At 44.3% G+C, this 24,391-nt stretch overlaps 1 protein-coding gene across 18 annotated transcripts in view; it reads left to right on the forward strand.

Moving 5' to 3' along the window:
• Nucleotides 1–24,391, forward strand: part of camk2b1 (calcium/calmodulin-dependent protein kinase (CaM kinase) II beta 1) — a 76,256-nt gene that overhangs the window by 21,215 nt on the left and 30,650 nt on the right. For 17 of the 18 annotated variants that reach the window (XM_040155782.1, XM_040155786.1, XM_040155785.1 and 14 more), the window contains exons 6-12: nucleotides 9,528–9,600; nucleotides 13,383–13,485; nucleotides 14,392–14,475; nucleotides 14,635–14,729; nucleotides 15,892–16,014; nucleotides 16,262–16,345; nucleotides 18,309–18,351. In XM_040155782.1, the coding sequence (XP_040011716.1) occupies nucleotides 9,528–9,600; nucleotides 13,383–13,485; nucleotides 14,392–14,475; nucleotides 14,635–14,729; nucleotides 15,892–16,014; nucleotides 16,262–16,345; nucleotides 18,309–18,351 (605 nt within the window). Of the gene's footprint in view, nucleotides 1–3,791; nucleotides 3,809–9,527; nucleotides 9,601–13,382; nucleotides 13,486–14,391; nucleotides 14,476–14,634; nucleotides 14,730–15,891; nucleotides 16,015–16,261; nucleotides 16,346–18,308; nucleotides 18,352–24,391 lie in introns of those variants that run through there. The other variant, XM_040155800.1, reaches the window with a different exon arrangement.

Raw genomic sequence — 24,391 nt, forward strand, 5'->3', positions numbered from 1 at the left:
TTTTGTACGTGGGGGCTGGTAAGGGTGGCGAGACTCAGCCACGCCGTCGGCGTGCAGATCTGACAACCAGAGGAACTGCGCCACGGTTTGGTGTGAAAGCTGGATTTGTGCTCGACACGGGGGGTTACTGTTAGGCCCGCCATAGATATCAGAGGCGTAGGTTGTAGACGTGGTTCGTGCATCAGATTTCAACTCCTGATACCGTCAGCCACCACAACGCTCGATGCATGTGTCGTACGTGATCAGTCCATATCGTTCTCGTGTGTCGTTACCCCAAAAAATGGTGGTTGCTGCGGATTTAGGCTCTCTGATTCGCTGCCATGGAGAGTTTATGCTTTACTTCCCATGTTGAAGCGTTTTACAAGATCATCTCGTTGTTTTGTACTCACGTGTATCTTCATCCTCGCATTAACTTCAGTTGTTACGCAGCACTGAAAGCAGGAAACCAGAATTTAACCCCTTCTGACCCTCCTTTGCTTTGACATGCTTTATTTCAATACAGTGTGTATTGTAGTATTGAAAGCGTTCACAGACATGCGAGAGGGAGAGAGGGCGTCTGCGCTTGACATACAAGCTGGCTCTGTATTTCATTTTCCTCCCAGTATCACTTCACCTTCCTGCAGAAAACACAGTGTGACATTTTAGCTCAAAGTGCTGAGCAAGTCACATTTCTTTGGCCGGCGTGACGGCGTGACGTTCCCTCATAGCCCCCACGCAGGAGTTCTGCAGACAGACGAGTCCCTTGGAGTGACATCATGGTTTTGGACGGCAAGATAGGAGAGGCACACGCACAGCAACGGAGCGGGATGGGCGACGCTCTCCCATCTCTGAGTACCGCGCCCCCTGGGTCGCCGTCGGGTCAGGCCACGTGTCCCCGTACGCATACAGTAAAGTTTCCAATCACTTTCACTTTTTTTTTTTTTTTTTTGCCTGAGAGCAGAAGTGGGCTCCAACAACGGGACCGGGAGGTGTGTATAATGGAACGCGGGGCCGGTCACAGTGAAGACATGAAGCAGAGAAGTGTGTCCTTCCCTGTGGATCTCAGCCTCTTATCCGACTAAGCTGGAGGCAAGAGCTTCCTGGGAGAAATAAAACACAAAACGGGGACGGGACGATGATATCGCTTATGATAAGCACTAATAACTGTGTGACCCACGCGGAGGTTTTGTCTGTCCTGTACACCCGTCTGTGCTTCCCTGCAGTGTTAAAATTTAGTCCTTAATATTCGGTGGATTACTACAAGTAGTTTCCTTTTGTCTTCCTTGATTGCTCGCTCATCCATCCATCTGTCATGTATAGCCTCGAAGACACTGTTGGAAAAAAAGAGAATTTGGAGAAAACGGTGCCTACTTTTGCATGAATCGGTGATTAGACTTTGGTGTAAATTAAAATTAGACAGCTGGCTTTAAGGAGGCACTGCAATCAGAGGCAACCAGATAACATTTGTTGCTGACTGGTGCAGATGAGGCACTGCAGCATTTGTGGGCACCGATACATTCACCAAATCTTTGCCATCGTTTGTTGCCCAAAACCAGCCGACGCATTCGGCTTTCTTTGCTCCTTTACTTCAAAGTTATTTCATTTACTTTCTCGCTTGCTCTGCGTCATTGTTCTCCCTACTGGGGCTGGCCTTAGACGACAGGATGAAGCTGTAGGTCCCGAAACTACAACCTGTTCTTTAGTATTGTTAAACAAAAAAGAGAGTAAATAACTGTAGTTTGACAGATCTGATAGGTTGAAAATTGGGTTAAATGCTCTGTTAAAGTTAGCTCAGGGCAAGAACGGGGTTAGGTTACAAAAGCCCTCACTAGTGAGAAGTTTAAAGTATGTTGCAGCCATCAGTGATGCAGGGCATAGAGAGAGGTGTGCTCGGCTGCACTTGTTACTACACCCAGCGTAATTTCGCAGCCCAAAGTACAGTCCACCGCTGCAGCAAGGCGAGAAGTAAAACCGGCGGAGGTCTGCGGAACAAAGATTTTCGGCTGCATTGATGTACTCTTTAAGGTTTGAAAACAAGTATAACATTGAGTCCACTGATGGGTGTCGCCGTCAAATGACGATTTACCTCCTTAGTTTTCTGTCATAGAAAACTTAATGGCAGAATTAGGTTCTTGTATGTTTGGTTACAAGATTAAGGCTTAAAATCAGGAAATGAATTGAAGTCAGCGCAAAGTCCTCACAAGTCATTTAACACAAATGTACTTCTGATGTTGAGCAGCGTCACATTACAAGCTGTGTGTGTACAAGTAATGATTTCTTTCTAGATTTGATTTTTTTAGATTTGTGTGTGTGTGTGTGTGTGTGTGTGTGTGTGTGTGTTTACGAGCTACCATGCGCATATATCTCTCTCATTCTCTCTCTCAGTCCTCCCACTCACTAGACACTGTGTGGGTGTGGATCCTGCAGGCTGCCCGTCTCCTTGCGCCTGCTATTAGTCACATATTCTGCACATTACACTCTCTCATTGCGCTGAGCCTACATTCACACACATTTGAATAGAGGGAGGTAGGCAAGTGTATCTCTTTATAGTGCACACACACTGATGGGTTTTCCTTTTAGTGATGGAAAAATAGCCTGGCATCAGCCCACCAGTCTTCTATGATTCAGTCTCATCCCATGCATATGTGTTCCATTTCTTTCATGTATTCTTATCACTCTTTGCTCTTCAAAACCTTCCTATCTTCTCTTTCACCTCCTTCCTTTCTTTCTCTGTCACTTTTTTCTTTTGGTTTCTCCCTCTCCTCTCCTCTCCTCTGTCGGTGTTGCTGTGATTTTTTGTCTGGCAGGTTTTTCTGCTATGGCTTCTCTTGTCTCATCATGTTTTAAAAAAACCAACACGAAACGTTTTTGTCTCCTCCAACCGCATTCACCCTGCCATCCCTTCCCCTTCATACATCTCTATCTATCAATCTCCTTCTCCCTCTCCTCCTCCACCCCCCTCTCTTCTCTTACGGGTGTTATCTGTCCTCTCCTTCTCCACCTCCACCCCCCTCTTCCCTTCCGCCTGTTATCTGTCCTCTCCTCCTCCTCCTCCACCCCCCTCTCTTCTCTTACGGGTGTTATCTGTCCTCTCCTTCTCCACCTCCACCCCCCTCTTCCCTTCCGCCTGTTATCTGTCCTCTCTTTCTCCACCTCCACCCCCTTCTTCTCTTCCGCCTGTTATCTGTCCTCTCCTCCTCCTCCACCTCCACCCCGTCTCTATTCTCTTCCGGATGTTTTCTGTCCTCTCTTTCTCCACCTCCACCCCGTCTTTATTCTCTTCCGGATGTTTTCTGTCCTCTCTTTCTCCACCTCCACCCCTTCTTCTCTTCCGCCTGTTATCTGTCCTCTCCTCCTCCTCCTCCTCCACCCCGTCTCTATTCTCTTCCGGATGTTTTCTGTCCTCTCTTTCTCCACCTCCACCCCTTCTTCTCTTCCGCCTGTTATCTGTCCTCTCCTTCTCCTCCTCCTCCACCCCGTCTCTCTTCTCTTCCGCCTGTTATCTGTCCTCTCCTCCTCCTCCTCCTCCCTCTTTCTTCTGACATCTCTGTCACTTGGCCTCCTCAAATCCAACCTGTCACCTCACGTTGGCCCTGCTTGTCACTCTGTTCACCTGGCGTCCCCTTTCTTCTCCTTCACCCTCCTCCCTCCCATTTCTCCACCTTCATCCCTCTCTGTACATCCCCATGGTCCGTCCCTTCTTTCCCTCCCCCCTCCACCCGCACCGTCCCTCCTCTCTCTGTTTTGTCTTCACAGTCACTGTATCCATCAGATTCTAGAAAGTGTCCATCACATTCACCAACATGACATAGTGCACAGGGACCTGAAGGTTAGTATATGTAGTGGAGCATCTGCATCCCTCACGCCCCCCTCCCAGCCCCATCCCCTTCCCCACAGCCTTTGCCTGCTTCCTTTCCTTCCTCCGTCTCTTTCCTCCTTCCTTCCCTCCTTCGTTCCTCCTCCGTGTCGTCTGTTCGTGTCGTCCCTGTCAGTTGCTGGTCTGATGTCCGCCTGTCCGACCTGTCTCTTGGTATGCACCTGTTTCCTTTTTCCTTTTTTTTGTTTTTTTTATCGTGTTGTGTTTTCGATTTTTATCGGAGGACCCCTGGCCTGCCTCAACCAACCTCCCTGCTCCATCTGCCCTCCCACTCGTCCTCTTTTCAGTCATTTTACAAACAACTACATGACGGAAGCTCCTGTTGCACTGACTGACAACCAGATCAATCGATGAATGAGCCTTGTACCAACACACACACACACACACACACACACACACACACACACACACACACACACACACACACACACACACACACAGTCACCCCCAGTGAGCACACAACCTTTTGCAGGTGCAATAAATATCCAGTGTTTACACATGCCATCAATTTTTCTCCAATCAGGCTATTTTAAAAAATCCAGAGATATATTCACTGTGTTCTTCATTGATTTATTTTTTTCCCTCCTCCTCCCTTCTCTCTGGCTTTGAATCGTTTATTTTATTGTACTGATCCCTGTAGTTTCAAGACGGCCTCATTCAACATCAGTTACGTCTTCATAGGAGATGAGATCTTGAGCTGGAAGACAAAGCACTGTATTATGATACTCTTATAAGCTTCGTCTGAGCTGGTGGTATAATTCAGCATAATTCAGTCCTGAATTATGCTGAATTATACCTATGAATAGTCAGTGAGTCAACAGTCAAACCAGCACTGCCTTAATAAACCCTCGGGAGAGTTGCACGCGATGCTGTTGTATTTCTGCTTTTCTCTCGGGTCCACAAATTCGCTACTTTTTACTGCTCAGCTAGTGCTGAAACAGCAGTGCCTCCCTTTCTTCTGGAACCCTAAAGCAAGGGATATGCAATATTGGCAGTTAAACGCCCCTCGTGCACACTAGGTTTACGGATATTTATAAATTCTTAACATAAATTCCTACCTGTGATTTATAAAATGTCAGTGCTGTGTAGTTTCACACTGCTGTAATCAGTGAGACGCACCTTTTACGGCAAAAGGAAGCATGAATGAAGGCTCTTGCTATCTGATGATCACCAACCAGAATTTATAATGAAGCCACCGTCTTGAGGATCTCTGCAGCCCTCGTTTTAGGCTTTACTCTGAGCCAGCAGGCCTTTATTAGGATCTTATAGGAATGGCAATCAGTGCTCCAACAGTATCTTCAACCACTGGAAATCAGCGTAGTATTACAACAAGTAATTTCGAGGTGGCGCTGAAAACCTAAAACCTTTTCGCTTTAAACAGTTAGAATCTAAATATTCATATGAGGAAACGAAAAGGATGAAAAGATGTCTTTACAGTTTTAACTGTTTGCTTAATCACCAGAATCACAATGCAATATTGTAATAGTGTAATTGCCTCATTTAAATCACTCTAACAGTGTATTTGTAATGTCTCCAGAATTATAATTAGTAGCAGTATGGATACTGATGGAGTTAGAGTAGTAGTTGTAGTGACTAGGAAGAGGAATTAGATCCCTTGATGGCTTTTCTTGAGAGAAACCCTGTCACCTAGAAATTACATTTATATTCAACTAGTTCGCAACATATTACATTCACGTTGATACTGAGCGTATCAGCTAAATCGTCACTGACAGTGAATTTCGAACACAATATAAATACCTGATGTTGCAGCACAGTATCCACCTCTAGTGATTATAGCATCTATAAGTTTTTTTTTTTCCTGGTTTACGTTTAGCCACTCACAGCACTTGGTTAAGGTCGGGTGGAAAGGGAAAGATCGAGGTCTGGTGTAAGACAGACAAAACCTTCAAAGTGAGTTCAGAAGGGAAAATGGTTTCGCACACGTAACCAAAAACCTGATCTTTCCTTGGGCTTAAACAAAGTGCTTTTTTTTGCCTAAACCTTACCACGGACCGGACTGTGAATAAGAACCAGAGTCTCTTGTGTCGGAGTCATTTGCTTTTTTACACCCACCGTACGCCCACTGCCCAAAGGTCAAAGGTCAAAGTCATTGTGTCCTCGCAAAATATGTTTTTGGCCGTAACTCAAGTTTTCACGTGCTAATTACGATAAAATACACTTAATACCTTCTATTAAATTCCTTCACAGTCTTCACTACATATGTTATATGAACAGACGGGAAAGTAGACTGCAGCGTGACTGGTTTGCTGGTTTGTGGAAGTAATCTGTAGACCTAATTATCTAGTTCCCCTTTGAAGAACACTGTAAAGTGGGAAAACTTGCTAGTTTGCAGCAGAACTGCAAACAAGCATAGCGTATAGCAGACGACGCACGTACACAGAAACACTGCTTATACGCAAAGTGTGCATAAAGCCAGCGTTTTATTTTATTAAAATACCAGGATATGTTTTGTCTTGAAGCCCAAATTTGCCCCTAAAATTCAGAGATTTCTATTCTCAATGAAAATGATGACACTGATTTTGTTTTACTCATATGATGTTTAATACAGAAGACGGGCTTTCAGCGTGGCTAAAGCTGAGCGTGACAAGCGAGCTGCTAACTCACACAGGAACGTTTGGGATTATTTCCTGCTATTGAGCAACAGACAGACACACGCACACGCACAGGATTCTCACCCTGCGGGTTACGGAGCTCAACAGCTGACAGAGTGGGGGTGGATGGACGCACACACACACACGCGCACACACACACACACACACACACACACACACACACACACACACACACACTGAACTGCTTGCATACCTACACACAGAAACATATTTATGTATGAATGAGGGTGCAAGAGAACCGACACACACTCACGCGCGCACACACACACACGCACACACACACACACACACATTTTCATAGGTGGAAGTCGTTTTAGCCTCGACAGCACATTTACGCAGCCACAGACATATGCAGCCACATGCTCATGTTGGCTTTTAGTGATCACTCAACACACACACAGCTTCTCAGTATTTGGGCAGTTGATGTGACCTGCCTAGTATTTATTCATTGGGAGACCTTTAGAAACAAGACACAGGATTCTAATTTATAGCCCTGAACTTTACAGCCATGCCAGCCCATCTTTCTCTCTCTCGCTCTCGCTCTCGCTCTCTGTTTCTGTTTCTCACCTTCTGTCTCTTCCTCTCTCTTGTTTCTCTCATGTTATAATATTTCACAGACTGGCCAGACTCCTGGCTTATTGCAGTCTCTTACTGTTAGTCAGCCCTCAAGGTCCTGTTTGTTTGTTAAATGAAAACTGCCCCCTATTAACAGCTCAATATCTGGTAGTTTTAATTGTTAGGCTACTAGTTTATTGATTGTTCTTTGTTTCACAGGAAAGCATTGATTTAGGTTTCCTTTAAAAAGGCTTTAGAAGGTATTAAAAAGTCGTATAATTTCATTTACAAAGGTCTTAAATGTTTTTACTAGCCTTCCATTGGCAGTAAGATTCATTATAAATTGTTTTTGTAGGTAACTTTAGCAAAACCTGGCTGGAAAATCCTCATATTAAATGTAATCCCGAAGTTGGTGATAACTTTTTTACTTTGCCGCAACAAGGAACATCTAATTCTACTTCAGTCAGCGATTTGTATTTCACTCAAAGTTTTATTTCAGCTTTATTTTTCACAGTCGAAATAACAAACTTGAATTTGAATTTCTTGCATTTTTTCAGAATGCCTTTAAACAATGACAAGTGCTAGTGAAAATACAGATCAATAGTGTGGTAGGAGCAGGAGAGCATCTTCTTCCGTCATCCAAAGGCCTACCTTAAGCTGCCCTCAGACCAAAAGCAGCCCTGCGTTAAAAACATGCACGGGGCTGCGCTGGTGGCAGGTGAGACGATGAAATCCGGGACATTAAGTCCGAGCAATAAATCGATCTTGAGAGTTTGAAGGCTTATCAGACACCAAAACACCCCACAGCGTTTTGCAATGCTGTGTGGATTTCTAAGTGGATTTTATCATCATGTCATATGATATGCATTTGGGATCAATATTTAGAAATACAAAAATGTTAAACACACCGGCAAAATCGATCGTAGAAATGCAAGTTTGATAACCAACAGCTCTTTTTTAACAGGTGACGGGTGGATTTTTTTTAATCCACTCAAAAACACACACAGACACACACACACAGACACACACACACACAAACACACAAAGCTCACTCTGAACTTTGATGAATTTTGGCGTAGTCAGTGCACAGGAAGCAGACATGCACGGCCAGGCTTTTGTTCTCACACAACGCAACATCCCGACCAGCACAGGTGCTTGTGTTTTTTTTGTCTCTCTGTGTGTGTGTGTGTGTGTGTGTGTGTGTGTGTGTGTGTGTGTGTGTGTGTGTGTGTGTGTGTGTGTGTGTGTGTGAGAGAGAGAGAGTGTGTTCATGCGTGTTCATGCAGCTCCGCATCAGTCCACACCTGCCATAGCTGGACCCAGGCAATTTATGTGGCCCTACACAGACACACACACACACATATGTACGTGTTTTCTGTTGCATCATATAATATATATATATATATATATATATATATATATTATATATATAGGGGAAGAAGATATATATATCTTCTTCCCCTGCTCGAATATGTCATCTACTCTCTGCATAGACTCACACCTCAATGTCCCCTCAGCGTCCCTCACACAGTTTTTGACTTTTGGGTTTTTATTTTTTCGTGTTGGAAGGCCAACTGACATCAGATCATCAGATGCCAGCTAGTCTGGCAGTGGACATGGCTGATCCCAGGGAAATCTTTTAAATGTTATCAATTGCACAACGACTCACTCCTTCCCTTTACTCCTTCATCAACGCCTTCTGTGGCCCCCATGGTCAGCCACGTTCTCACACCCTTTTTCATCACCCAAGGCCTCCTGGCTAAAACATGGAGGGAGGCGCTGTATCGAGAATCCACCTGCAGCCAACTGAAGAGTTTTTTGTTTTTTGTTTTTTTTTGTGGATGAGTATGTCCATGGATAAACTCATCTACAAAGAATAGGGTACATAGGAGGAAGAACGTAGACTATATCCATAGGTTAGTTGCAAAATATATTGACTCAAAGTTATTTTCTGTTGCAGAGAACCTACAGTTATGCTCTTCCAACCCATGGCTACAGCCAACCCCCAAAAAAACCTTACTAATGAAGGTCATTGTCGACATCTGCTGCGCTGTAGCGTGTTCAATCGCACGCACAGAAGCTGTTTAAACTTAGATCACTTTTTGCTTTGAAAAGCAGTGATCGTAGAAAATGTTGGTTGTCTATGAAACGTATATTACAGTGGTCCCTAAATTTGGGCCAAAATGATTAGCTAACCTGGCCAGTGTAGCTAAGTAGTTGCTACCTAGTTGGAAGCTATTTAACTGAAACCTGATTGGCTTCAATTGCCATGGTCCGGACTGTCTGCTTAGCTGTGGGTCAGCCGAAGCCAATAAAAGGCGAAAGTGTGGCGCTCGGCAACAGAGGAGCCCTTTGAACCCCTGTCCTGCCCCTCGTAACTGCCCCCACCTTCCCACACCCCTGGCCTGTGCACGGGATTGTAGCGCTGCTCAGACTAACATGCGCCCACCCTCCTCCCCCCTCCCCTTGATGTTTGCATGCAGTCATTGCATCCAGCAGATCCTGGAGGCGGTGCTTCACTGCCATCAAATGGGCGTGGTGCACCGGGACCTTAAGGTGAGTGATGGGGATCGACTTGCTGTCCCTTGAAAATGTGCTTGTACGTTTGTGTAAGGGCGTTTGTGGGTGTGTTATTTGTTTAGTCCGTGTATGTCTGATAAGTTAATGGGAAACTGTAATGTTGTTGACATAATGTCACTTTCAAAGCCTGAGGAGTTAGGGAGGGTTTTGAACCATCGCATTCCCCTTGAATTCTGATTAAAATCCGGTTTCTCTTATTACTAACTCTACATAATACGATTTAGTTCTACGCAACAGTCGGTTGTACAGTTAGAAAGCCATTTAGAGTCCGGCCAAAGCTCCTTTCCCCACTCATAGCTAGAACAGTATTTAGAGCTTTGTGGCGATCACCACGAGACTGTCAAATACCACCTCCGACCTTTCTCTGGCTCTGCTCTGCCATACACAGCCTCCAGCTCTGTGCAGTCAGCCTCTTTTCCTGTTGTGTAAACACCACTTGCCCCGTTCTGGGGAGGTTTCAAGCACGCACTGCTGGTCATGCTGGCTGACCAATACCTCCACTCTGTATCCTTTTTGGAACAAAATCTAGTTCTAGCACAGCCGACTCTTTTTTTTTTTTTTTTTTTTTTTTTGTAGATGGATCCTCCTAAAATGGCCCAGGACGATACTTAATCTGACCTCTGGTTCATTTACTAGTCAGAGAGAGAGATGTTCACTATTGATTATCATTCACCCTGTGCGTTTTTGATTGCCTCTATAGATCAGTTAATGACCCTCAGTGCTGCAAACGTGCCAGTTCATTTTCTGTAAACAGCCATCAATTAACTCGTGATGTTGTGACATTTGTTTATATTGGCTGACTGGCTGGTGGCACGGTCTTTTTAGGGTTGGAAACTGAGAGCCAGTTGCTAATGTTTTAACTGGTGTCCTCGAACTGCGGGATTGCCCAGTAGATGTCTTTTGTGGACGTCTGTACACACGTCATATGGTTCATACTACGTCTTGCACTCAAGGATTTTTACCGAGCTCGAGATGCATTTTCAGTAAGATGGTAAAGCCGGAAACTGAAACATAATTTTGGCTTAATGCAGTGCCTGTGGAAACGTGCCCTCCGAACTGCAGATATGAGCTGTGTGTGAATCAGCGTCTACACAGATAGAAATCAAAGTGTTTCCAGTCCTTTACATGTCTTGTCTCGTCTTATACCTGGCGGTGTTTTTGTATGTGCATGCCTGTATGTCGCATCTTCTTCTATGTAAATGTCAGTCCCGGCGTTCCGGCAAAGGCGCGTTGTGTTTATCAGAACTGTTGTGGCTATTTCTTTATTTAGCCGACACGCCTATCCCGTTTCGCACCCAAGCGACGAGGAGCATTTCATGCAATAGGTCATAGTGTGATGACTGAGGACAGCCTGGGTGACAAGAACCCTCAAATTAGGAATTGGGTTATGGCAAATGAGATGACAACACAGTAATCAGATTTATATGTGTGCCAAAAACAACAGCAGCAACAACAACAACAAAAAAAAAAACAGGTAAAAACCATTTCCCCCACATTGTACAGACTACAGCAGATGCTATATAGTTTTTTGTTTCATCAGAAATGAAAAGTGTATTGCTTTTAAAATAAAACGTCATTCTGAAAGACAGCTTTTTTTAGTCTGATACAGGTACTGGATGTAATGAAAACTGCATTCATAGAGATACACAAGGGACTGAAATGTGTCCATATCAGAGAGTCCTGTTTACTTATTCTTTGGTCAGATCATTTCCTTTTTAAATCATAAGGTTTGCCAACATGGCAACATGTATCTTGTACAAAAACTCCAATAGAGTGTTGTTTCAGGTGTGTGGTTGGGAATAGTGTCAAAAAATTTCAGACAATACTTCGACTTTAATCCTTACACACAGACAGAGTAATTTCTTCCAGCGCATTTGTGTCAGGGTAAAATGAGACAGTTTCTCTCCTTCCACACTACAGCGGTCCGCTTAAATTGTAGGTCAAGATCTCTGCCACTTTCTCTTGATGAATTAATCAGGAACTTAGCTCCAGATCCTCTAAAGTCCGGGAAACAGAAAGGAAGAGAGAAAGCTGGGAGTCGTTCCATTTCAAACACCCACTCGTGACCTGCCCTCGAATACAGCTCCCTCTATCTTCCGTACACCCGGCCTCTCGCTGCCCCCTCAACCAAAGCAGTTGCTAGTCAGCAGTGTGCTCGGCCGTGTGTGCGTGTCTGAAGTGTAGTCCACGTGCAGAAGAGATGGAGAGGGAAGGAGCGCTCGTGTCAAAAGGCGATGGCGATGGCTGCTGTTATGTCTGAGCCCGTGGCCTGGGCGTTTTGCATTGTGTTTATGCACCTTTTCGATGGGAGCGCACGCTTCATCAGAATTTTCCACCCACATCCGTTTTCACGGATTATCTTACTGCTGCAGTGTTGGCAAGTCCTAACTCTCCCATTTACAAAAGGGTAAAGCCTAACCAAGTGGTAGAGCTGGGAGAATGTGATGACACGAGGCAGGCACAGAGCCTTAGGATTACTGGTTTGCTCACTCACAGCTTCTCTCTCTCGCTCTCTCTCATTTCCTTCTCTTTTACTTACGGGCTCAAAGGCGATAAAAGCTCACTTTTAAGTATCTGCACTTTTAATACACAGCATTCTGTTGCCTCTGAACAAATGAGCTGAGGGGAGAGAGCAGAGAGAGGAAGGCAGGGGATGCAAAGACACGCTGCTGCAATGCAGGGGGGAGGCAGTGGCAGAAATGCAGCCCGAATGTGATGTCCTCATTCTCGCCATGCTGTAAGTTTGCGCTTGTGTTGCTGTGCACAGTGGTGCATTTCAGGAAACTGCTGCGCCAGCTAATTGGAAGAGAAGGAAGACTTGTGTAAGTGCCATTAAAGAGACTTACACTAGTCCCCGGAAGACGTGAGAGAATGTCCTGCGAGTAACAGCACACAGTGGGCCTCTGTTCAGTTAACGGGAGACCTCAGTGATTGGCACATCGGTAGAAGTGCAAGGCTATTATCTGTCCAAAAAACGTGGCAGACAGGTGTTACCGTCGACACGGTTCTACACACTTCTGGCCAAAACGGGGTAGTAGCATTTTAAATCTGCCCTTTGTGTGAACCAAACGCAAACCAGGATTACAGATGATTTTCAGTTATACAAACAATTCTTGTTTGCTAGCCTGGTGATTTTCCAACTTCATCAATATCAAGGACATCAATGACTGGAAAAAATACGCAACGCTGTATTTCTTTTTATTCATACTCCCCATCCGAGTGCTTTATTTGTCACTCAGAATTGCCTATTGCTTTAATGGAGGCAACGATAAAGTGAGATTTAGAGAGATGTAGAGAGAATGTGAGAGAGCAGGGGCCAGTGGGGATAGAGGCCCATTATTAGAGCCCTCCTCTGACAGAGAATAATGAGGCTGGTTGCATTATCTGGGCCACAGAGATGGAGCCTATAGACCACGGCACACCACATGAGGCCAGGACAAAAAAGCACTGCAGACTGACCGGGTTTAACACTCTGCCGAAACGGGGACTAACTTCCATTGTATAGCTGTTATATGTCTACGCGAGTCTCTTAAATTAAATCTATGTCTGCGTTTACCAGAGTGTGTTCGTACGTATCTGTGTGTGCTGAATACTGTGGCGATTAAAAAAATATGAATCTCACTACAGACTTGCAGACGTGCATGCATAGCTATCTCCTTCCAGCTCTTCCCCCACCAGGAGACTGAATATGTTTTGTACCCCCATCCTTCATTTTAAAATGTTTGGTAACCCCATTTCTCTCCTCCTCCCCACTTTAGCCGGAGAACCTGCTCCTGGCAAGCAAATGTAAGAATGCCGCAGTGAAGCTGGCCGACTTTGGCCTGGCCATCGAGGTACAGGGGGATCAGCAGGCCTGGTTTGGTAGGTACAGCAGTTACAGGAGTGAATCACGTCTACATTTCATTTAAGCATTTACCTAAAGCTATAAAGGGGCTCCCAATGACTGTAGTGATAGAATAAGGTTCACTTGCTGTCAGTGGTAAAGGTTGCAAAGGTCCGAGCTCCTTCAACAGCTGAGACAAAGTTGAGAGAAAGGCCAGAGAAGGGACTAGGACCTTAGGACAGAGACAGTTTATGGAGTGACCGAGGAAGTTCTTTTGACAGAGAGAGGGACTTCTACTCAAAAAGATTCCGTCTCCTTAAAGTTATTAACTTTAGGGAGCAGTTGTTCTTTGTGTGCACCCTCTTGTGGTCATGGAAAAGGAACTGTAAATCAATGCATCCTATTTAATAATATAGTTGCCCAGTTCTTTGTCTTTGAAAGATGCTTTCGATTTTTTAAAATGTATTAATGAATGAATTTATTTTTAGGTTTTTTGGTGAACCAGTACTGATCTGGTTCCAAGAATGGTCGTGCATTCATACTTGCTATTCCCTTCCTCTAATGATCATCACTGTTAATATTATTTTTTATCAGGCATTTAAAAAATAGATCTCGGATCATAAAGTCCAGAGTACTGCAGCTTTTTGTTCTTACATGGAGTTTAATAATAAAAAAATAAATAAATAAAAAAAGAATGGGATGAACCTGTCAGTCTAGATCAGTACTGTTGGCGTCTATGGTGGCCAGAGTTTTGCCAGTCCTTCACAACCAACTGTCCCTAGAGCCTCGAAACTGTCTTTAAGATCCCACTCCTCCGTGTGGACGAATAGGTCTCTGCTCACAGAAGATTATCTTGCCTTCTATGCAAGCTGATCCAAGGGTAGCTGCCACAGAATCCGTCGTCTTCAGCATGTCAATCCACAGTGTGGGTGTTTTTACTGCAGGGTTTGCTGGCACACCGGGGTACCTGTCCCCTGAGGTACTGAGGAAGGAGGCATATGGCAAACCCGTGGACATCTGGGCCTGCGGTGAGTTGTACAGAGAGACGCACACATATTCACAGACTTAACACACATGCTGTATGCCATTTCCTAGATAATTATACACAAAAAAGAAACACGCTGAAGCGTGTGTGTGTGTGTGTGTGTGTGTGTGTGTGTGTGTTTGTGTGTGTTTGTCTGTCTCAGGGGTGATCCTCTACATCCTGCTGGTGGGTTACCCTCCTTTCTGGGACGAGGACCAGCACAAGCTGTACCAGCAGATCAAGGCTGGGGCTTACGATGTGAGTCCCCTTTCTTCTCCTGTCCTCTCCTGTTCATTTCACCCCTCCCGCTGTAATGTGCGCCCCCCGCCCTCCCTCCTCCGGTGCCCTCGTTCCTTTTTGGCAGCGGTTGCGTAACTCAGTCACCTCATTCATACTTCAGGGGGTGCAAGAGAGGGAGCCTCACCTTAGATCACATTCAGCTCCATGCCAAATAGAGGGAGGGAGAGAGAGAGAGACAGAGACTGACTCTCTGGCAGTGATCCTGGGCTCATAGGGCAAAGACCTCGACATTTACGCCCAAACACAACAGGACCTGATGGGTTCAAAAAGTTCTTAACAAATTGCTGGGGGCTGTGCTTGGCCTGGCCTTCTGATATTTTTGAAAAGGACACGGTGGCTAAAGTGTTGAAGGCACATGCACTGACAACATCATGGGCTCGCACCTGGCCTTTGACCTATGTAGCTGGTTGTCCTCTCCCTCTCTGTGCTCACTGTAAAGCCATTCAACAAAGAGACAAAAAACGCTAATGAATCCGCCTCAAAATGAGGGTTATTAAAAATTTAAAAGGGACTTTAAGCTCATCAGACATCGTTGCCATCAGGGAGTCAGCACTTTGGTAAAGGCAGTGCAGCTTCTATCTGCTCTGTATATGGGATGGACAAATGTCAAGTTAAAAATGTACCATGTCTCATAATGACAAATTGCATGTTTTCAAAATACGAGTAGACAAAAAAATATGTAGTCTTTGCATTTCTGGACTTGTAGTGGTATTCGATGACTCGTCAGTAGGGATTTTTTTTTCACAAGTTAAATATAGGATTAAAAAATAGAGACATGCAAATGCAGGACATGATACGTGTGACACGTGACATTCAAAGACAACAAAGGTAATCAGTTGATTTTAGTCATTTGAATTTTGGGGGCCAATATAGATTATAACTTGTTTTGAACCTTCGAATAAGTGACAATTTTTCAGTATCTTAAGTGTTGCACGACAGATTTCTGTCTTTTATTTGGACTCTTCTTTATTTCATACATTGTAAAGTCACAGAAAGGAATCGTAAAATGCTGTGATATGCAAAATAAAAAAAGCGGTCAGTCATTTTCGACTGGCTTTCTGAAGACTGTGGATATCTTGTCAGCGAATGTGAAGATACGTGGTTCTGTTTGTCCCCCCAGTTCCCTTCCCCAGAGTGGGACACAGTCACCCCAGAGGCCAAAAACCTGATCAACCAGATGCTGACCATCAACCCGGCCAAGAGGATCACTGCTCAGGAGGCCCTCAAGCACCCATGGGTCTGCGTAGGTGTTCCCTGCTTGAGACAGACAAGCAGACAGCTGTTATTTTTCACACATCTTGTTACACTGGCGCACACCTAGAAAAAGGCATTTAATTTGGACAAACAAGTGGTTGGATCCCAGCAAACGCAAAAACTTTGATTCCCTCTTGTCTTTTACTTCCTCCTCTTCCTAAACCTCCCTCTATTTGTCCTCTTCGTCGTTCTCCTCTCCTCCCCCTGCTCTTCCCTTTCTTCTTCCCCTTTCCCAGCAACGATCCACAGTGGCGTCTATGATGCACAGACAGGAGACCGTGGAGTGCCTGAAGAAATTCAATGCCAGGAGGAAACTCAAGGTCGGTTTGCAAGCCCAACCTCTCCCACAGCTCCCTCTTCTGCTCTAATACAGGATAAAATAATCCTCTCCTCAACATTATTCTATAATATCTTTCCCATCATTTACAGCATTGCAAAGTGGTATTTGCACTCCTTAATTCTTTTTTCCTAACATTTTTGGGATCTGTAAAATTTAGAATCAGGCAAAAGTCACTCACGGTATAATTGTCAGCTGAACGGTCTGAAGTACAAAATCTAAATTTTATTTAATGGAGATGGCACGTGCTCTAGTGCTTTCTTTACTGATCGCTACCTTCCCCTACATGCATAGTTTTCTTCCTACACTGATTTATTGCCGACACCTTGTGTGGATACAACAGCTTAGCCGCTGGAACATGTCACGGTTACCCTGCTGCTTTTGGCCACCCTTGGCGTTGCTCAGATACCAGCACATGGGAAACTGGAGGCGGAAACACAGCTGGCTACGGGCAAATGTTGCACCGTTCAACCAACATGTCATCGGCACGAACCAATTGTCTCTGGCTTCTCACCTTTGAAAAGAAATGGACGCTGGCGAGGTGGGGCGTTCGGTTGCATAGTAAACAACAGGAATTCAGAAAAAAAGGAAATATTGATGCAAATCATCAGAGCATACAGTAAGCAGAGAACAAATATATGTAATCAGTTCATTCAATTTAGATAAAAAGCTACATGCCATTGCCAGTGTTACTACATGCACATGGATTCTGCTCTGTATTATTTTATACACTAATAAAACAATCAAAAATCATCTGTTGAACACTGAAAGACATTGCACCAAATATATTATAGCAGCGAGAGGCCTTGTACCTGCCAAACCTATTTTGAAAATCTATTGAAAAAGTCTTAAAAACAAAGAGAGACAGAACATGGTGAGAGAAAGTGAGTATGACAGAGGCAGCGCAGAACACCTTTGGATAAAACGGCTGCGACACTATTGAACGTCACAGACCGACATCTCTAAAACTGTATCCAGATGTGATTTTTTCATTTTTTTTCTTGTTTACGTGGGCCCAAACGATCTGACTGGAGCCGCTATAACAGTGTAGTCAGACTGTCGGGCATCATCTCTGCAGCTACAAGTAAATAGGTTCCAAAACGACATCTACCACTAAAATAAAAAAACTTACGAAGGCAGTCATTAGTTTTTTTAAAATTGCCGCTCTAATGATTTGATAGTATAATGGCTTTGCTATAGGTACGGCAGAATGACATCTCATTTTTAGCTGTTCAGATATGGAGTATATTATCAGCTTCCACAGCTCTTAAATACCACGGTCTATGTGCAACTCAATGCCATTTTTATAGCCTTACGAAAAGTTATCAGCTCCAGTTTTACATGGAAGTGTCAAGATTAGCTGCTTTACTCATCTCTTCCTCTCCCTTTATTTCTTTTTTTTCTGCAGTGATACAGCATCTCAAGTCAGTTTGTCCTAACCCTGCCTTGCTCTCTGTCAGTCTGGCCCTATTGTTGATGCTTTAATATTCAATTAATACAGAAGTAAACAGGTCTCAGTAGTTTACACGTACAGCTTGGTCTTCTTTCTTCTTGCAGAAGCTTTAAGTGTTTTTCTGTCTCGTTTTTTTCTGTGTAACCCGAGGAAGGTTTTAACTTGTGGTTTTATCTTTAGCGAAAAACAGAGATCATCTGTCAATCAAACAGCGTTGGTGGTACTTTCTCAGTGTGCTTTTTTTTCTTTGGATTTTCTGTTAATGAAAGTAAAGTGTCAGCTGGTGTGAGTCAGGGTTTCCATCTTCAGTTCGGTTCTGCCAAATTAAAGGCTTTAATTGCCTGAATATTGGTTGAATCACCACTGCGGCACATCAGTCGTGACAGGGAGGGGTAAAATGGATGTTCATTTGTATAAAAATGTCAAAAGTATTATGTTGCCGGTTTAAATGCTTAAAATTGAACAGCAAACTTCTTGTTTGTTTTCTTCTCAGGGGGCCATTCTCACTACCATGCTGGTTTCTCGAAATTTCTCTGGTAAGTGCTGTCTCGGTCATAATTCTTGTACCCCCCCCATTATTGTAAATCTACCATTCACACTGTGTCTGTGACTCAACATCAGTCAATATGTAGTTTGCGTAAAATTGCTAAATGTAGGGATTTTATTGTCTGCATGCCAATTATATTGATATATGCAAATACTTAAATACTGAGGCTGAGGCTTAGGCAAATCTGTCACAGTCGGTTTAGTTTGAGGAACATGCCACCATGTTGGAGGATTCACCGCGGCTCTCAAAAGCGATACCTCACGCTAAAACCTGACTCATCCAATGTAATGGCTGTGAATCCAGGCTGATCACTGCCACCGCAAACCTTTTCTCAGCCACCTTTAAGGCCCTCAGGGGAGGTGAGTGTATGGCGCCCAGAAGTCCGTGGGGTGTCACTTTAAAGAAGGAAGTGCATGAAAGACGCAATAAGACTTTTCCCCTCGATGGTCTGTTCGGCCAAAATGGTGGCACGTGCCTTGTAAACGCTGGTAACAGTTAAACATTCAGTGACGGACACAGTTCTCTCACTTGACCAAAGTGATGTATTTTATTATAAAGTTTACAGCGCATGCTTTCAGAAGCAAATTCACCCCCTTCATTTCATCTCAGTGCAACTTCAGTGTTTCCCTCATTTTTATTGAAGTTTCTTTCTTTTTTCTAACTGAGATAATAAGACTTATACCCATGTGACACAAAGCATTGTCCTCATGAAGACAGTACAATACAAAACAAGACTTACGTTGACTTTTCTGACTAGAAAGTCCCTCAGTGACAGTAAATGTACCACAGTTTCACGCTTAGCCTTGCTGTAAATGTAAAAGTTCAACGGGTACGACCACGTGAACTTGAAGCAGAAGCGTAAAAAAATACTGTTGAAAATAAGTTAACCATTGTAGGCCGTGTATTTTCCAACAAGCTGAACTGCCACAGTAAAACATGGGGAAACACTGAATTTGATCAGCAGGCTGTGGATGTGTTCGTGTCTGAGTACTTGTCTTTGTATTTGTGTACATCTCTGTACTAGATGACAATTTCTTGAAGGTTTAACATTGATTTTATATCTCTGCTGTAATCTAAGCCAGACGGTATAAGATTTTTGTACATCTGTGCCTCAGAGACTCTTTCAAAAATGGCTTTCTTTAGTCAGGAATCGTAACTCTTTTTTCCTAATTTGTTGTACAGACAGCGAGATCCAAAAATTACATTATTTCCCAATAAAAGGGATTCATCAGTTTCACTTTTCAGCACTGTTGTGGTCAGTGATATGAGTGCTAAAACAAAATCTTACCATTTAGCAATCAACAAGAAGTCAGAATTTGTAACGCAAGATCTTTTAAGCGCATTCAGGCCCTGATGAAGACATTCTGACATTCAACTTTGAGAGTGATATTAGTTTCAGGGGGAAAGAAGTATTAGAAGAATCTAAAGTACTTCCTTGAAAATTGTTGAACTCAGCACTTTCTTTTAATGACTCACAACCACTGAGTCTGTGCTCATGTACAGTAGATGTGTATTTTGCATATATAGATGTGTCTGAGTGATGCGTGTGTGTGTGTGTGTGTGTGTGTGTGTGTGTGTGTGTGTGTGTGTGTGTGTGTGTGTGTGTGTGTGTGGCAAGCATGCCGCTTCAGTAAACAGGACTCACAGTGGCCGCTCTGATACTGTAAGCTTTGCAAAGGGAAGTGGTCTGAACATTACACTAAACAACCACTCAGCACTCCCACACACACACACAGACATAGAGAGAGAGAGAGAGAGAGAGTGACCCAGGTGTGTGGCCTGGCTGTCTCACCACTCTCACACACCCTTTTTTCCCCTCTTCTTAGGAAGCGGTGCTCCGTTGTAAGTGCGAGGTTCTTAGATGAAACATAAAACAAATTAGCCACAGACCGTCAGTAGAAGATAGCCGTGGCACATTACATCAATGCAAAGGCCAACAAAAGTGCCTCACGCAATGGGGGCTATACTCTCATCATATACTGTGTTATGAATCATCTGTTATACAGCTCAGTATATCAGTTTCCTTGCGCTGGCACAGAGGCGGATCTATTTGCCTCCACATGCCGATGTCACGCCTTGTGGTATTCATACCATATAAGGTTATATAGATGTGCGGGTTTAAATAAAGTTTTAAATTGTAGAGTTGTGTATCCCGACAGTAAATATCCTCAGTGAAGCCACCGATATGTTACTTGATTACAATGTACCGAGCTGCTGTCCGGAGTTCAGCTCACAGTTGTTAAGGCCAGTGGGCCCTGCAAATCTAACATCTACTAACACTGACTAAATCCTGTATCATCATCACCATCATCTTAACAATAATGCTATTTTCAGGTATACATAGAGAGAAAATGCACGCACCAAAGGGTCTCAGATGAGAGTTACGACTTGTGTCTCTCCCTGATATTTCTCTCCGGTGACCTTTCCGTCAGGGCGGCGGATTCATATGCGACAGAATTTGTGTCACAGCCGAATAATGTCAGTGGTTTGTGTATATGTATTAATCCCACTTCTCTAACCTAATGAGCCCTGTTTGTCTCCGACTTTTTGTCTCACCTGTTCTATCTCTCTTTCCCCACCCCTGCCTCCTGCTGTGTCTCTGACTAACCCCCTCCCCTCACCGTCTCTTCTTTTACCCCTCTTCCTAAATGTCATTCCACCCTTTCTCCATCTTTACCCCCTGCTCCCGTTCGCCTCTTCCTCTCCTTCCTTTCCTCCCTTCCTTGCAACTCTCTTTTCTTCATGTGTGACTGGGTATTGGACCCCTTTAACAGTGGGCAGCAGGCAGACCACCGCTCCGGCCTCTGTCACTGCAGCCGCGGCAGCAGTGGCTGCAGCAGCTGGCACCACCGCAGGGCTGGTGGAACAAGGTAGCATGGTGGCTCGCCGAGGGCATGCTAGCCCTCTCCCCTCCCCCTTCTCTGTCCTTGTATTTTACTCTTTACTCTTCTTCTTCTTCTTCTTCTCTCTCCGTTTCCCCTCTTTCATTTTTCTCCGCCCCCCCCTTCTTCTTCAGCATGGGAGCTCAGAGCATGACTACTAACTACATCTCGTCACCGGCTCATCAGCAGCAGCATTAGCTATGTTTCCATCTAGCCGTTCAGCGGGTTTTATGCAACATTTAGGAAAGATGTTTTGTCGGCCATATTTTTATCCAAGGAGGGCATTCCTTTAATATAACTAAAGGTCAGAACACAGTAGATGCAATGGAAGTGACAGCAGGGGGGCTTTTCAAGGAAGCCATCATAGAAAGATATTTTAAGATAAAGCCATAATGTCCAAACCGTCTTCACATATGACATGACCAACATGCTTCTGTTGCTATTTTTTTTTCCATTTACCCATTTTATGGTGGTGTTTCATAATCCCGAAATTATGTAAAGGGTGAAAGCCCAGCTACTGCTGCCATTTTCCACGTCGGCACATCTGTCACCTCCTGTATGAGATCTGATAGGGCGGCTGCAGCGCCTATCACTTCGCTGTCATGCCCACTGACCCATGTTCATCCACTCATCTTCATCTCTGGAAGCAACCACCCCAGCATGGCCCCGACCCAGCCGAACTGCTGTCCTGTCTCCCTGTTTCTTTCTGTCTTCTCGCTCTTTTCCTCCAAACCTCACCTCCGTCACATGACAACCCATTTCACCCCATTTCCTCTCCTGTATTTTCTGTCATTCCCAACTCTCCTGTCACTGTTGTCTCTCAGGTTACCTGACACTTTACTACAACACCACCACTATCGCTCACATTTTCCTTCTTTCCACCGTGATTTCATCTCTCACTTTTCCCCTCACTCCTCTTTCCCTCTCTCTTCTTTTTCTCTGTCTGACAATGACACTGGAAAGTTCACCCCTGTCACTTGAAGGATGGAACTGCCCGGGAGCTGTCGGTGAATGCTGCATGGGGCACTGGACTGGTGCATGCGCTGCAACACTGGGAGATTGTGATGCATGGTGAACACTGTGGAAGATGCAAGGCTGGGCTGGTTCTCATGAAGTTAAAAGGCTCAGAAGCTGTGGCTTTAATAGTTTTACTCTATACTGTTTCATGCATTTAGGATATATCCCATATTAGCCCACTGACTAAGCTGTGAGCTGAGCTGAAGCTCTTACATAGTCCCTACACTGTATATGTGGCTCAGAATTTTTTCTACATGTTATATCAAGCCATATGCGCTACCCACAAGATAAAGTCAATAGTCTTGACATCTAGTGAACATTTAATTTTAAACTCGATAGCCTAATTGCAGTCTTATTGTGTGTTCAGACAGAGTGCGAGGCAAATTATGGAGACGTCGTAATTGCATACAAAGATAATGGAAATGCAGAAATTTGCCCGGGGCGTTATGAATGATACAAAGAAGTGTCTGCACAAGTTGAAAATGTTTCAGGTTAATCTGAAGGCCTTAGGGGTCTTCTTCATAGACATACAGGGGCGAGGAAAAGGGAGAGGGACTGAAGGGAACGTGGGTACATCGGGATGTTTGTGGTGAATCAACAAGGGGGTTCGCAGACTGTCCAGTGGTCAAATTTGCACGAAGGATGCGGGGCGAAAATTTGCTTCGCCCTCTGTCTAAACACACCGTTGGACATCAATAGCAAGCAGCGACCACCACGCCGGATGTTTTGAAAGTCTAAAAACTGATTCAAAGCCCTTTTTTTTTTTTTTTAAGAGTGCCCCAAATCAAACTTGCAGAAACTCTGGCATCCTATTGCCATATCAACTTGTTAAGGCTAACCTTAATAGCAAACAGTTGCCTCTTTACATATGCGGCTGAAGCAGAGCTACGTGTTCATCCCCTAGAGTCTTATTTCTTCCCCCCTGACAAATGTAAATCCAATATTTACTTGCCTTTAGCTGTTGTTTGGTCAGAGAAATATCCAGCGTGCTACATCCTCGGCTGCCCTCACCAATGAGCTCAGCTTCTCTGATCTTGTTTGCTGGAAAAGTCTTTTTGCGCTTTCATATGGTAGCAGTTTTTTCTAAAAGAAATACTGTTTATTTGAAGAATATTAATACTGTTAAACCCAAATGTATGCTCCAAAACATTCTTTCGGAGACCTACAGTCCAAGTCAGCAATGTTTTTTTAAGTCTGTCAATTAGAGCCATTGGACAAGTCACCCCGTCGCATACACGTGTAGGGGCAGTGGAATCTGAGGACATTTTAATGAATGTGAACCCAACCTAATGTTTCTGTTCTGGGTGTGCAGAAATGAACCGCAGGCATAAATGACAAAGAGCTTCACATGACAGTCTAGCATTGAACTAAGGAGACAGAAGTAGCAGCGGTGTCCTTGTTTCTGTGGCCCACTGAGACTCCACAGTCCTCTCTGTGTCCCCTCAGCCTCCACTAGGCTGCAATCAAATATTTATAGTGGGCTGCCTCCCCCTATCAGCCTCACTCTACCTCGCTGGCTTACTGGAGGCCTCGCTTGCGTATTCCTACACACAAATACCACAATCACCATCTACTAGACCTCACCCTACCCTCATGCGGGACTATGACAAATGTATCGTCCCTTCAAGAAATGATTCCATTTCCAGAGATCTTGTGTGACTCCCACTGAATCTTCATGTGAGACCATTGCCCATCCTTGCTTCGCTCTTGCAGTGGTGCATCTTGCGTGTTTTTAGTGGGAATTTATCAGTGATGCTTCTGTTTTAATCTCTTCCTCCTCTCTCCTCTTGCTTCATGTGTAATTTGTGGCAAGGTAAGGAGCACCCATTGCTTCTTCACCTTCTGTTTGAATTAAGCTACCTTTGATTTTTCAGGTTGCCACAGAGATCCCATCTCCGTCACTGGAATTCAAGCCATTTTTAGCAGCCTTCAGTTTGGGTTTTTTGAGAAGATCCAGTTTTACACTTTGACAGAATAATGGTGTTTGGAAAGAGCACAGTGAAATACCCTCATCACTTTCAATTCTCTTCTTCATACACTTCTCACTCTTACCTTCTTCCCTGCTCTCCTTTCATATCCTTTCCTCCTCTACCAAGCCATCAGAGAATATGAGAGAGTGAACTTGACACA

The sequence above is a fragment of the Xiphias gladius genome, chromosome 19, assembly GCF_016859285.1.
Source record: "Xiphias gladius isolate SHS-SW01 ecotype Sanya breed wild chromosome 19, ASM1685928v1, whole genome shotgun sequence".
NCBI lineage: Eukaryota > Metazoa > Chordata > Actinopteri > Istiophoriformes > Xiphiidae > Xiphias > Xiphias gladius.